Source organism: Budorcas taxicolor, chromosome 14 (genome assembly GCF_023091745.1).
Source record: "Budorcas taxicolor isolate Tak-1 chromosome 14, Takin1.1, whole genome shotgun sequence".
Classification (NCBI taxonomy): domain Eukaryota; kingdom Metazoa; phylum Chordata; class Mammalia; order Artiodactyla; family Bovidae; genus Budorcas; species Budorcas taxicolor.
The window spans coordinates 16,641,505-16,653,805 of record NC_068923.1 but is presented as its reverse complement, the minus strand read 5'-3'; the positions used below and the strand labels follow the sequence as shown (position 1 = coordinate 16,653,805).

The following is a 12,301-nucleotide window of genomic DNA, read 5'->3' as shown; positions in this document are numbered from 1 at the left end:
AGGGTGCTCCCTGAAGAGGGACATGTTCCCTGGCACCGGCCACCTAGGAAGGCACTTGAGTCTCTTACAGGAGGCCCAGGAAAAAGGACCCGTGGCTCTCCCACAGTCTGAACTTTGAAGGGTCTGTGGTCTGGGAGAGCCCCTGGTTAGTGGGCACACCCACCAGTGAGCAGGTGCGAGTGCAGGAGCCGAGGCAAGGCTTCGGTCACTGCCATCGCTGGGCCCTGAGAGCCACAGGGAAGGCCCTGCGTCCAGGGCACTGCCAAGCCATCACAGGATCCCACCCTGCATTTCCCAACCACATGGCCTTGACCTGTCCTTGCCACACTTCCTTCTGTTTTGCAGCCCCCCTACCCCAGGATGGGTTGGACCCTTTTAGGAATCTGGCCTGTCTCAAGCGAGACAAAGTCAACAAAAAATGAAAGTGTCCGCATTTGGACCAGACCCTTGAAGGAGAAACAAGGCCTCCTGGCCAGCACAGTGGTGGCAGCAAAACCCTTCCCCAGGAGGTGAGATGACCAGGGCGAGAATGCAAGGTCCTCGATCAGCCAAGGCGCCTCCCTTCACGGCTGACTGTGAGTGCTGGGGGTCCACCACCACCAGTTAATGACATGCCCATCAGTGGTGGCCGTGAGCCTCAACAAATACACAACCAGCTATTTCTTACCGACATGGGTTAAAAGTAAAGGCTGGTGCAGGTTGGGCCTGTCCATCTGCTAAGCTAAACCACAGACCTGGCTAAAGCAGAGAGGAAGCCGTGGTCATCTGTACAGGTCCTTGTGCCCACCAGATCCAAAGCAGCTAGCAATTTAGGAGAAGGACATATTTCCCTGATCCCCAGGAAAACTGCCCTTACAAAGACAAATGCCCTAGCAGAGTAGCCTCTGCCCCTTTATGACGGAAAGTCACTGGGACAAAGTAAATGGTACGGGCAACGAGAGAGCAAAAGAAAACCCGGTGACTGCTCCCTCCAGCAGCATCCCTCCACAGCCAGCTTCGTCCAAGGCGGGCGTGTCTTCACCGGCAACTGCTGGGCAGTAAGCACCATCATGCATACGCAGCAACAGCCAAGAATCGCATGCCTGGCATGATTATTTGAAAGCCAGGGTCAAGCAAGGTGCAGCAGACTTTGTCTTTCCAAGTTAAAATATCCCAGGAAAAACCCCTTGCAGCCACTTAAATCAACTAGCATCTCACTTCCTCAAACAAACAAAAAAAAAAATTAACAAAGGCTCATCTGTCACCAAATATGAGACCAAACAGGTTCCCCAAAGCAAGAATTTGGACAGCTATCTAAGGCCAGTGGGTTATGTGCTAAAAAAGCAAAAAGAATTAGAAAATAAAACGATGACCGGGATGAGACATGGATCAAGGCAGCAGTTAGGTTTCTGTTTTCTAAAGCAATCAGGCGGTGAAGAGGCAGCAAAGGGGGAATCCGGCTATTTCCAGGGCAACCCGTGCACAGCCTACCTTTTCAGACCCAACAACACACTCACAGGGCGGTATGAGAGAAAAAAAACAAAGGAAAAGAAAAGAAAGAGGAACAAGCAAAAATTAGAAACACACCAGAACAAAAACAACTTTGACAGCATGTTCAAGAACTGACGTGGGCTCTGATGAGGCCAGGGGCACGTGTGGACCGACGATAAACGCCCCCGCGCCCTCCCACCCGCGGCTCCGGGGAAGGCTGGGCCTGTGGCTGGAGGCACCGGCCGCAGAGCCTCGAGCCACAAAATGCGATCCCTCAGGCTGGGCTCTTTCTGTCACTCCTACCAGGAGCTGCGGGAGAGAGTGTGGCTCTGGGCTCTGTTCCTGAGCTGAATCACTGTTTTGAAAATGAGGCGACTGAGACTCGTGGTGGCAACAAGGGACACACAGTGACTGGAGGTAAACGCTTCCGCTGCGCTCACTGGTGCCATTATCTCACCGGAGTCCACATGACGGCTGAGCGTTTATGGGGCCAGTGAGAGCCGAATGGACCCACCGGGAGGGAGGTTTCATTCACTACTGACTTTCCAGCACATGGAGGCTCTGCATAAACACCTTGGGACAGGACTGGCCACCATGCACCAAGCACGTGTCCTGAATCGAGTTCCTCCCGCCAGACTGAGCAGACATCTCAAGAAGCCAAAACAGGCATTCTCAATATTTTGGCCTGCAGACCTTTGGGTCCGCAACCTCAAGAAGTTGATAATCAAAAATGTCCCTTGGGGCCTCGTGTGGCAAGGAGAAGGCAGAGGTCAAGGGGTCGGGGCCCCCAGCTTCAGTCGCTTACCCACGAGTCTGTCCTGCTGATGCCACAGGCACTAAGATTTGGGGAACGCGGGTACACACGCGGGCCCACCTTGTCAGGGACCATTACCTCGGCACAGACCCTGCCTGACACTTGGGGCTCAGCAGGAGGTGACAGGTGAGTTGAGGGGCCGGCGGGAGTGGGTCAAGTGGGTCTGGTGGGTCTGAGTGGGTCTGAGTGGGTCTGGTGGGTCAAGTGGGTCTGAATGGATTTGAGTGGGTCTGAGTGGGTCTGGTGGGTCTGAGTGGGTCTGGAGGGTCTTATGGGACTAAGTGGGTCTGACTGGGTCTGGAGGGTTTGAGTGGGTCTGGTGGGTCTGAGTGGGTCTGATGGGTCTGAGTGGGTCTGAGTGGGTCTGAGCGGATCTTAGTGGGTCTGAGTGGGTCTGGTGGGTCTGAGTGGATCTTAGTGGGTCTGAGTGGGTCTGGTGGGTCTGAGTGGGTCTGAGTGGATCTTAATGGGTTTAGTGGGTCTGAGTGGGTCTGAGTGGATCTTAGTGGGTCTGGTGGGTCTGAGTGGATCTTAGTGGGTCTGAGTGGATCTTAGTGGGTCTGAGTGGGTCTGGAGGGTCTGAGTGGGTCTGGTGGGTCTAGTGGATCTGAGTGGGTCTGAGTGGGTCTGGAGGGTCTGAGTGGATCTTAGTAGGTCTGAGTGGGCCTGGTAGATCTGAGTGGATCTTAGTGGGTCTGAGTGGGTCTGGTGGGTCTGAGTGGGTCTGGAGGGTCTTATGGGACTAAGTGGGTCTGACTGGGTCTGGAGGGTTTGAGTGGGTCTGGTGGGTCTGAGTGGGTCTGGTGGGTCTGAGCGGATCTTAGTGGGTCTGAGTGGGTCTGGTGGGTCTGAGTGGATCTTAGTGGGTCTGAGTGGGTCTGGTGGGTCTGAGTGGGTCTGAGTAGATCTGGAGGGTCTGAGTGGGTCTGGTGGGTCTGAGTGGGTCTGAGTGGATCTTAATGGGTTTAGTGGGTCTGAGTGGGTCTGAGTGGATCTTAGTGGGTCTGGTGGGTCTGAGTGGATCTTAGTGGGTCTGAGTGGATCTTAGTGGGTCTGAGTGGGTCTGGAGGGTCTGAGTGGGTCTGGTGGGTCTAGTGGATCTGAGTGGGTCTGAGTGGGTCTGGAGGGTCTGAGTGGATCTTAGTAGGTCTGAGTGGGCCTGGTAGATCTGAGTGGATCTTAGTGGGTCTGAGTGGGTCTGGTGGGCCTGAGTGGATCTGAGTGGATCTGGAGGGTCTGAGTGGGTCTGGTGGGTCTGAGTGGGTCTGAGTGGATCTTAGTGGGTCTGGAGGGTCTGAGTGGGTCTGGTGGGTCTGGTGGATCTGAGTGGGTCTGAGTGGATCATAGCGGGTCTGAGTGGGTCTGGAGGGTCTGAGTGGGTCTGGTGGGTCTGAGTGTCTCTGGAGGGTCTGAGTGGATCTTAGTGGGTCTGAGGGGGTCTGGAGGGTCTGAGTGGGTCTGGTGGGTCTGAGTGGATCTTAGTGGGTCTGAGTGGATCTTAGTGGGTCTGGTGGGTCTGGAGGGTCTGAGTGAGTCTGGAGGGTCTGGTGGGTCTGGTGGGTCTGATGGATCTGAGTGGGTCTGGTGGGTCTGAGTGGGTCTGAGTGGATCTGGTGGGTCTGAGTGGGTCTGGTGGGTCTGAGTGGGTCTGAGTGGGTCTGGTGGGTCTGAGTGGATCTGGTGGGTCTGAGTGGGTCTGGTGGGTCTGGTGCAGGCAGCTCTGCCCCCTGGTGGTGCCCGGGCTCATAGACCTTGCCACCTGGGCTACAAGCAGCAGGGGGGCAGGGTGGGCATGGTGATCACAGGGTCATGCAAGCAGCAAGTACAGCTGTGGGTGTGAGACACCCTGCCCTTCCTGAGGCCACACGAGTCCGGGTGCGGGAGGGAGGCCCCTCCAGACCCTGCCAGGCACCACCTGCAGGGGCGGCCCAGGGCCTCTGAGCCTCTCCCCACAGAGCTGGCCTGGACTTTTTCCCTCTGCTCTCTGACATCTTTTCCTCTAACTTATCAACGACCAGAAAGTCGGATTCAAACTCAGTGAGTTCAGGAAACCCTGAGCACCTACTCTGCAGGGGACACGGCAGCGCCCACACCACGCCCTCCGTCCTCGCCTGCGGGACCAGCACGCGAGCCCTGCAGAAGACGGGAGAGGCTCAGCACCCCAGGTGGCAGTGCCCCTGCCAGCAAGGGGACCACGTCTCTGATCTCTTCTGTGGGAGGGCCGCAGAGAAACGGAGCAGAGGGCAAGCAGGGGCCCCACAGAGCTCGTCTGCAATTCTTGACTGCATCACAGGGCTAACATGAGGACTGAGCGATCCCTGTGACGCAGAGACCATGAACATGCTATCCTCTGCACCAGGAGCTCTTTTAGGAGTCTCTGCAGTGGTTCTGATATCCTAAGTGGGGGACCTGGCGCTGGGGCGTCTGGCAGGAGGAGGGGCCTGGCCTGGGAGGCAGGAGGCATGGGCCCAGCTCCAGCCCAGCAGGCTGGAGTTCTGCTGCCTCTGGGGCTCAGCACCCCATCCACACACAGAAGGGGTGAGGCTTAGTAACAGTCTTCACAACGTGTCCTGGGGCAGCGCTGTCCGATAGGAATAAGATGCAAGGCACGTGAATCCAGTTGCCACATTTAAAAAGGTAAAAAACAAACACTTGCAACTGATTTTAATAATGTCCTTTGTTTGATCTCATATATGTAAAATGTTATCATTTTGACGTGCAATCAATTAAAAAAAAAAAAAAAAAACACTAAGATAGTCCACATTCTTCTTCCCAGACTAAGTCTCAGCACCTGTCCTGCCTTTTACCTGCAGCCCATCTCAGCTCAGCTTCCTCTACTGTCCTAGTGACAGTGGCTACCCTCTGGACACCGGCTCCAGGGGTCCCACCTGGGGGTCTGGGCTAAAAAGGGGGAGTTAAGTGTCACACGAACCCTAAAAGGATCTCCCCCAACCAAAGTGTGTTCCACTCAGTTTTAGAAAGTCTGAAACCCAGTGTACTGCACCATTCCCCCGCCACCACTGCAGGGAACCCTCCCGCTTGCTCCTCCCTTTCTGGAGCCTGGGCTCCAGGCCGACTTACCTACTGTCTGTGTCCAGCCCCACGAAGTCCTTCTTCTCGAAGGGGACACAGAGGAGTGGGATCTTGTCCCCGGACTTGTCCGTGGCTCTGTCCAGACGCTTGGACTCGAGCACGATGAACAGAGACTCCACGAAGTCCTCGATGCGCTTCTCCACAGTCGCGCAGTCGTCGTAGCTGGGGTAGAAGGCCACGTCGGTGCGCGGCTGCTCCGCGATCTCCCCTTGCAGCCCAAACACGAAGAGGCGCGAGTCGTACAGCGTGGAGCCGTAGATTTCCTTCTGCACGTGGAACTTCTCGAAGGTCTGCGGCCAGTCCTTGGCCGAGAAGCAGTCGGTGATGGTGATGAGGCCCACGACCTTGCGGTGGGTCTGGAAGTCGCCCCACTCGCTGTTCTCGGGCGGGTAGTGGTGCCGGTAGCGGATGTAGAGTGCGCGCTGCGAGTCGCGCACGCTGATCTGGTTCACCGATGAGATCCTCTTGTAGATCCTGAAGAAGTTCTCCTCCGAGACGATCCCCACGGGCTGGACCACCACGAGGAGAGTCTGGTGGTCCTCGGCGCACTGCATGTAGTCAGGGACGCTCATGGTGAAGACCCTGCCCAGAGAGAAGGGGTTCTGAGGGTGTACACGGGTTTTGCAGGCTGCCTCCCACTCCGGCACGCGGGGATGCCGGCGTCCCCCAGCTGGAAGACCGGCAGAGCCCCAAGCCAAGTGGCGGGGTACCGTTTGTCCTCGGGGGTTCTACGGGCCGCTACCATAGTGCTTACCACAGTGCCCTGCTCCTGGAGCAAGCTTGGAGCCCCTGCAGTTCAAACGGAGCCTCTCGGGTTTCCCATTCCCAGTACTTCACCAGACACTGATGTGGAGTCGGTGCTCAAAGAAGGCTGAATAAATGAAGGAAGGAAGTTAGGAATTGCTTCCTCAGCCTCTCAGCAGAAAGCATGAAGATTCTGCAGTGGAATCAGAAGACCAGGACTCTACTCCAGGCCACCTGAGCTCCTGAGCTGAAAACTAATGGGGGTAATTTAAAACTTGCCTTCTAAGAAGATATCTGGATTAAGGCAGGCTGCAAACTGCAAGGTGCCAAGCACAGAGTGAGACAGGAGGAACTACACACCATTACCGTCCCTCATCTTATAAACCGAGCTTCCTTGGGAGTTTTTATAACCTTGCTGTGCCAATTTTGTCAGATATAAAAAGAAAACAGCATCAACTATACTCCACTAATTATTTTTTTAAAAGAGGAAGAAGGAAAACAATATTACCTGATTCTCGGTGCTGTTGAGGAATTCAGTTAGATAACCCATACGAAAGCATCTGGCCCATAGGAGTTAATCAATGTTTGTTAAATGAATGGTCCAACAAGCAGATGAATGCTGCCCCATCCACAGAACATCATAATAGCACTGCCTGGAAATCTGAAGCCCCGTTCCACCCCGACTCCACACTAGCCATGTCAGTGACCCAGACAGGCCTGTGTGCTTCTCTAAGCCCCAGTTTAATCGTGAATAAAAATGTGGATAATCAGACAAACCTCAAAGGATTAGTGAGTCAATATTCTGGTTTCAATACTGTACTCTAACTTTGCAAGACGGTGGTTGTTCTTCAGTCGCTAGGTCGTGTCTGACTCTTTGCAACCCCATGGACTGCAGCATGCCAAGCTTCCCTGTCCTTCACTGTCTCCCAGTTTGCTCAAATTCACGTCCATTGAGTCAATGATGCCATTCAACCATCTCATCCTCTGCAAGACGGTACCATTAAGGAAAACTGGGCAAAGGGTCTACAAGCTCTCTCAACATTCACAGTTATGCAACCATCTCCAGAACGTCTTCACCGCTGCCAACTGAAGCTCCGTCCCCATTAAACACTAATTCCCATCCCTTCAACCCCAGTCCCAGTCGCACCATCTACTTTCCGTCTCTATGAGTCAGACCGTTCTAGGCACGCCACCTCAGTGGAACCATGCTGTGACTGGCTCATTTCACTTAGCACAATGTCTTCAAGGTTCATCCGTGTTGTAGCATGTATCAGAATTTCCTTATTTAATGCTGAATAATATTCCCTGAATAGTATATACATTTATGTATAAAGGTATATAACACACTTTATTTATTCATTCATTGAAGGTCATTTGGGTTGTTCCTAACTTTGCCTACTATGAATAATACTATTATAAACATGGGTATACAGACAAAATGGTTTAAGTATAAAAACCACCACATTTGCAAAGATGTAATCTAGATGTAGATGCAAAGGTAACTTCTCTGTGACAGGTGGGCATGTAGACTGGTACGTCCTGGGTCCGGCAACTGCCTTGCTTAAGGAACTCCGGCATGTGGTGGGCAGGTTTATAGAAGCAAGAACTGGAGAAAACAAAGCTGTCCACTGTTAGGAGGATGGGTAACTAAACTGTGGTCTTTTAACACAACAGAATACTTCGAACAGTGAAAATGAACGACCTAGAGGAACAAAGATGAGTCTCAAAAACATGATGGGCACACAAAGCAGGTTATGGATTAATACAAGCAGCACCATTCCACCTATGTAAAGTTTAACAGGCAACACTAAACAATATGTTGTTTACACATATAGTAAAATTATAAAGAAAAGGATAAATCTGGACAGTGGTTACTTGGGTGGCAAAGAGGATGCAGTCTGAAGGGGAAGCCGCGGAGCTGCAAAAGTAGCAGCTGTGTTCTGTCTCCTAAGCTGGATGGCAGATCCAGGAGTGCTCTTCTTGCCCTTCTTTAAACTGTACATAAATGTCAAACGTCTCACGGAAGAGTTAAAAAAGGAAGAAGATCCTATTGGGAGGGAGGTTCAAGAGGGAGGGGACATCTGTACCTGTGGCTGGTTCATATTGATGTATGGCAGAAACCAACACAATATTGTAAAGCAATGATCCTTCAACTCAAAATAAATAACATTTTTTTAAAACAGAAGACGATCCAACTTCGAAAAGCTTACAGGGTGGATCTCAGCAGGTTGGCTAGTTTCAGGGCCTGGCCCCAGCCCTTCTCCTCTATCAGGAGATGATGCTGCTGATCCCAAAACACCCTGCTTGTATGAGCAAAGAAGTCACTGCACAAAAAAGGCACGTGAGTTACAGGTGCAGAGCTGCCTGAAGACAGGTGGCCTGTGGATCTCAGACAGTTTGAGGATAGGAGGTGTTCAATTTCTCTGGTCTGAAGTAAAATGAGAAAAATACAAATAATGTTTTAAGTGTTCCATAAAACTAAAGTAAACTTAGTATGTGCCTTATAAATGTTAACTACTATTGTTATTTATTCTTAGATTTGGAGAAGAAAATGGCAACCCACTCCAGCATTCTTGCCTGGAGAATCCTATGGACAGAGGAGCCTGGTGGGCTGCAGTCCTTGGGGTCACAGAGTCGGACATGACTGAGCGACTAAGCACATTCTTAGGTTACGAACTTTCTCATTTTTTTGCTGTTAAAACATTCTTGTTTGGGGAGTCAGGGGACTTCCCTAGCAATCCAGTAGTTAAGACTCCTCGCTTCCAAGGCAGAGGGTGCAGGTTTGATCCCTGGTTATGGAACTAAGATCCCATTTGCCTCGGGCTGCAGCCAAAAAAAAAAAGTTCTAATTTTTTTTTTTCCAGAATGGCCAAACCACATGACTTTGTAGGATCTTAGTTCCCCAACCTGAGACTGAACCTGGGCCATGGCAGTGAAAGCACCCAGCCTTAACCACTGGACCACCAAAGAACTCCCAAACATTCCTGTTTTATAAAACAATAGTGAGAGTAGTTGGCAGCAGTTTTCCATCATACTATCTGGGCAAAAATAAAAATTGACAAATGTTTTCCCTGAAGGAGCTCACTATCAGCAAAGTTCTTCTTCACCTTTGCCACAGATTCAAAATATGCAACTAACACTGGAATAAATTTGTCTCATACAAGGTAGGAATAGGAAATTGCACTAGGCACTTTACAATCTAGCATATCATATTCAGACTTCCCAACAATCAAGAAACAAGCATCCCTATCTTCAACCTTACAGATAAAGAACCAGGCTCGGTCATTTGCTCAACGTCTCCTAATCTGTAAGTGGCAAACTGGCTCCAGAGTCGATGTTTTCCCACTAGTTTCTTCAAGGGAGAAAGAATCTAATGAAATGAGCCCTGGCATTGAGCCAGCTCTGGTGTCTGAGACTCTAGTTCAGTCCAATCGCTCAGCCGTGTCTGACTCTTTGCGACCCCATGGACTGCAGCACACCAAGCTTCCCTGACCATCACCAATTAGTCTGAGACTAATCTAATACGAATATTAAAACGTTAAGAATATATTTCTTCAGGGACTTCCCCGGTGGTCCAGTAGCTATGACTCTGCACTCCCAATGCAGGAAGCCTGGGTCTGATCTCTGGTTGGGGAAATTAGATCCCACATGCCGCAAGTAAGAGCTCCACACTGTAACTAAAGATCATGCTGCAAGGAAGATCAAGGATTCCACACGCGGCAACTGAGACCCAGTGCAGCCAAATAAATAAATAAATATTTATTTTAAGGAAGAATATATTTCTCCAACCTGGTATTTCCTCAAAAATTTAAACATAGAGTTGCCATATAAACAGCAGTTCTACCCCTAGGTATATACCAAAGAGATCTGAAAATACACGTCCACACAAAAAGTAGTACACGAACATTCATGGCAGTATTATTCGTAACAGCCAAAAAGTGGAAACAACAGAGACATCTATCACCTGATAAATGGATAAACAAAATGCAGTCTATCCATATAATAGAATACTACTCAGCCATAAACAGTACTAACACTGCTACAACATGGGTGAACCCTGAAAATGCTGAGTGCAAGAAGCCAGGCACAAAAGACCACGTATTGCATGATTCTGTTTACATGAAATGCCCCAAATATGCAACTCCTTGGAGACACAGAGTAAATTTGTTGCTGTTGCGGGTGCAGGAGAGGAGACTGACAACGGGTATGGAATTTCTATTTGAAGTGATGAAAATGGTCTGGATTAATAATGGTTGCACAACTGGGAATACCCTGAAAACCACTTAAGTGTACAATTTAAATGGGTGGACTTTACTGTATTCACATTCTCTTAATAAAGTTGTTACTTGATAAAATATTTAACTATTTTTCCCTCTATTCCACTAGACAGGCCCAGAATTTAAGAAAAAACCTGGCCAAGGGATCTTTAAGGACGGCAAGATTCCTGGTTCTCCCGCACCATGTCTCTAGTACTGTTATTTCATACTAGGGAACACTAGCTGGGCCGGACTAGGAAGAGACTATAACTACCTTTTAAAAATCGCCAGTTGCCTTTAAACTGGGTGGGGAGGAGCAGAGAAGAGGGAGGAGGAGGTCACAGCCTTCTGCTCATTTTTAACTAACCCGAGCCTGCCTTCGGCACTGTGGATCCCTCTGCAAGAACAAGTGGAATCCACAAGCATCCCACCCTGACACCAGCACTCCGCGTGGAAAGCCGTTCGCGCGGGGCAGATGGACTGGGGGCGGAGACCCAGGCGGGCACCGGCTCTGCATTTCCGAGACTCGGCCGAGAGAAGCTGGACTTGACAATTTCGGAAGCTCAACCGCGGGAGACTGTGCCTGACGCCGCCGCGCGGGATCTGAGCCACTTAGAACCCAGAGGAGATGGAGGAAGAGAGGAAACCGAGAGCCGGGCGGTCCCAGCTGCGTCCGCAGATCCCCGGTCGGGGGCCGGGGTCGGGGGCAGGGGCCGGTGACGGGCCGGGGACGGCCGGCGCCCGCGGAGGGGAGGCCGGGCCGGGCCCGAGAGGCGGCAGGTGCGGGCCGGGGCGGGACGGGCGCGGGCGCGGACGGGGGAGGCCGGGCCGCAGGGCAGCGGGGCCGGGGCAGGTGGCCGCGGCAGGTGCGGGCGGAGTCGAGCCCCTCCGCGGGACACACGCTGCCCGGCGACCCCGCGCGCGCCGTGACCCACGGACAGCCCTCCCGAGGCCGGCCCGGTCCCCTGCCCAAGGGCACCCCCTTCTTGCACTTACGCAGCCGGGGCCCCCGGGCCCGGAGCAGGCGCCAACGGCGGGAGGGGCGGCGGGGCCGGGCAAGGCTCTGCGGCCGCTCCCCGGGCTCGAAGCTGGAGCTTCCGACTGGCGGCCAGGCCGGCGCCGCCCCTGCGCATGCGCGGAGCCGGTCCCGGGCCTGGAGACCCGCGCCAGGTTTTAAGGGCGACGCGGGCCCTGCGAGGGAAGGGCCGGGGGCAGAGCGGGGGGAGCGGTTGGGCAGCGAGGTGGTCGTGGTGGGCAGCGAGGAGAGGGAGACGGAGGGAGAAGGGCGGGAGGGGAGCAGCTGCGACGGAGAGGAGAACTTTGGCTCCTGGGGCCGCGCACCCAAAAGGAAGGGCCAAGCTCTGCCTATGCGCCCCTTTCCCCGCTCTCAGGGCGCGCAGCTCAAATTTCAGCTCGAGAGTGGAGCCCTTTGCAGCCCCCGCCCCTGCAAAGCCCCTACCGGATCACGGTCCCAGCGCCCGCGCCGAGCCGGGCTTCCAGTCGCTCCCGGGATCAAGCACCAGCAGGCATGGGAGCGATGCTTAGAGCTACCTTGGGGCGAGAATAAGTTCCCCTTTTACTGGCTGGGAAACGATCTCAGGGTGCCTCCCGGGCCTGACTTAACTGTTTGGTCACACACAGGAGCTGGGCGGGGATGAGGAGGTCAGAGCCGGAGCCCGGAGCAGACTGCCCGAGGGCCGGTGCCTGGTCCCCACCGGTCCTGGGAAAACCACTCCCGACTCTAGAGGTCCGGTCAAGGGCTCGGAATAAACCCCCGGGTGTGGAACGGCTGTCGTAGTTCCTGCACACAGCTGACTAGGTAGGGCAGAAGCCACTTAAGAGCTTAAACCCTTCTAGGTTAAAAAATAAAACTTTAAAAGGAGTTTACATACGTAGGTTGGAATGTGCATAGCATATTTGAAAA

The 12,301-nt window shown here is 52.9% G+C and overlaps 1 protein-coding gene across 3 annotated transcripts in view; it reads right to left on the bottom strand.

Annotated features, from left to right (window-relative positions):
* TRAPPC9 (trafficking protein particle complex subunit 9) overlaps positions 1 to 11,495 on the bottom strand; it is a 387,984-nt gene extending 376,489 nt beyond the window's left edge. For 2 of the 3 annotated variants that reach the window (XM_052651545.1, XM_052651546.1), the window contains exons 1-4: positions 11,374 to 11,495; positions 6,132 to 6,248; positions 5,367 to 5,959; positions 1,471 to 1,501 (exon numbers count right to left, since the gene is read on the bottom strand). In XM_052651545.1, coding sequence (XP_052507505.1) covers positions 1,471 to 1,501; positions 5,367 to 5,949 — 614 coding nt within the window. In that variant the 5' untranslated portion in view covers positions 5,950 to 5,959; positions 6,132 to 6,248; positions 11,374 to 11,495. Of the gene's footprint in view, positions 1 to 1,470; positions 1,502 to 5,365; positions 5,960 to 6,131; positions 6,249 to 11,373 lie in introns of all 3 variants that reach the window. The other variant, XM_052651547.1, reaches the window with a different exon arrangement.
* Between the last annotated feature and the right edge of the window lie 806 nt (positions 11,496 to 12,301).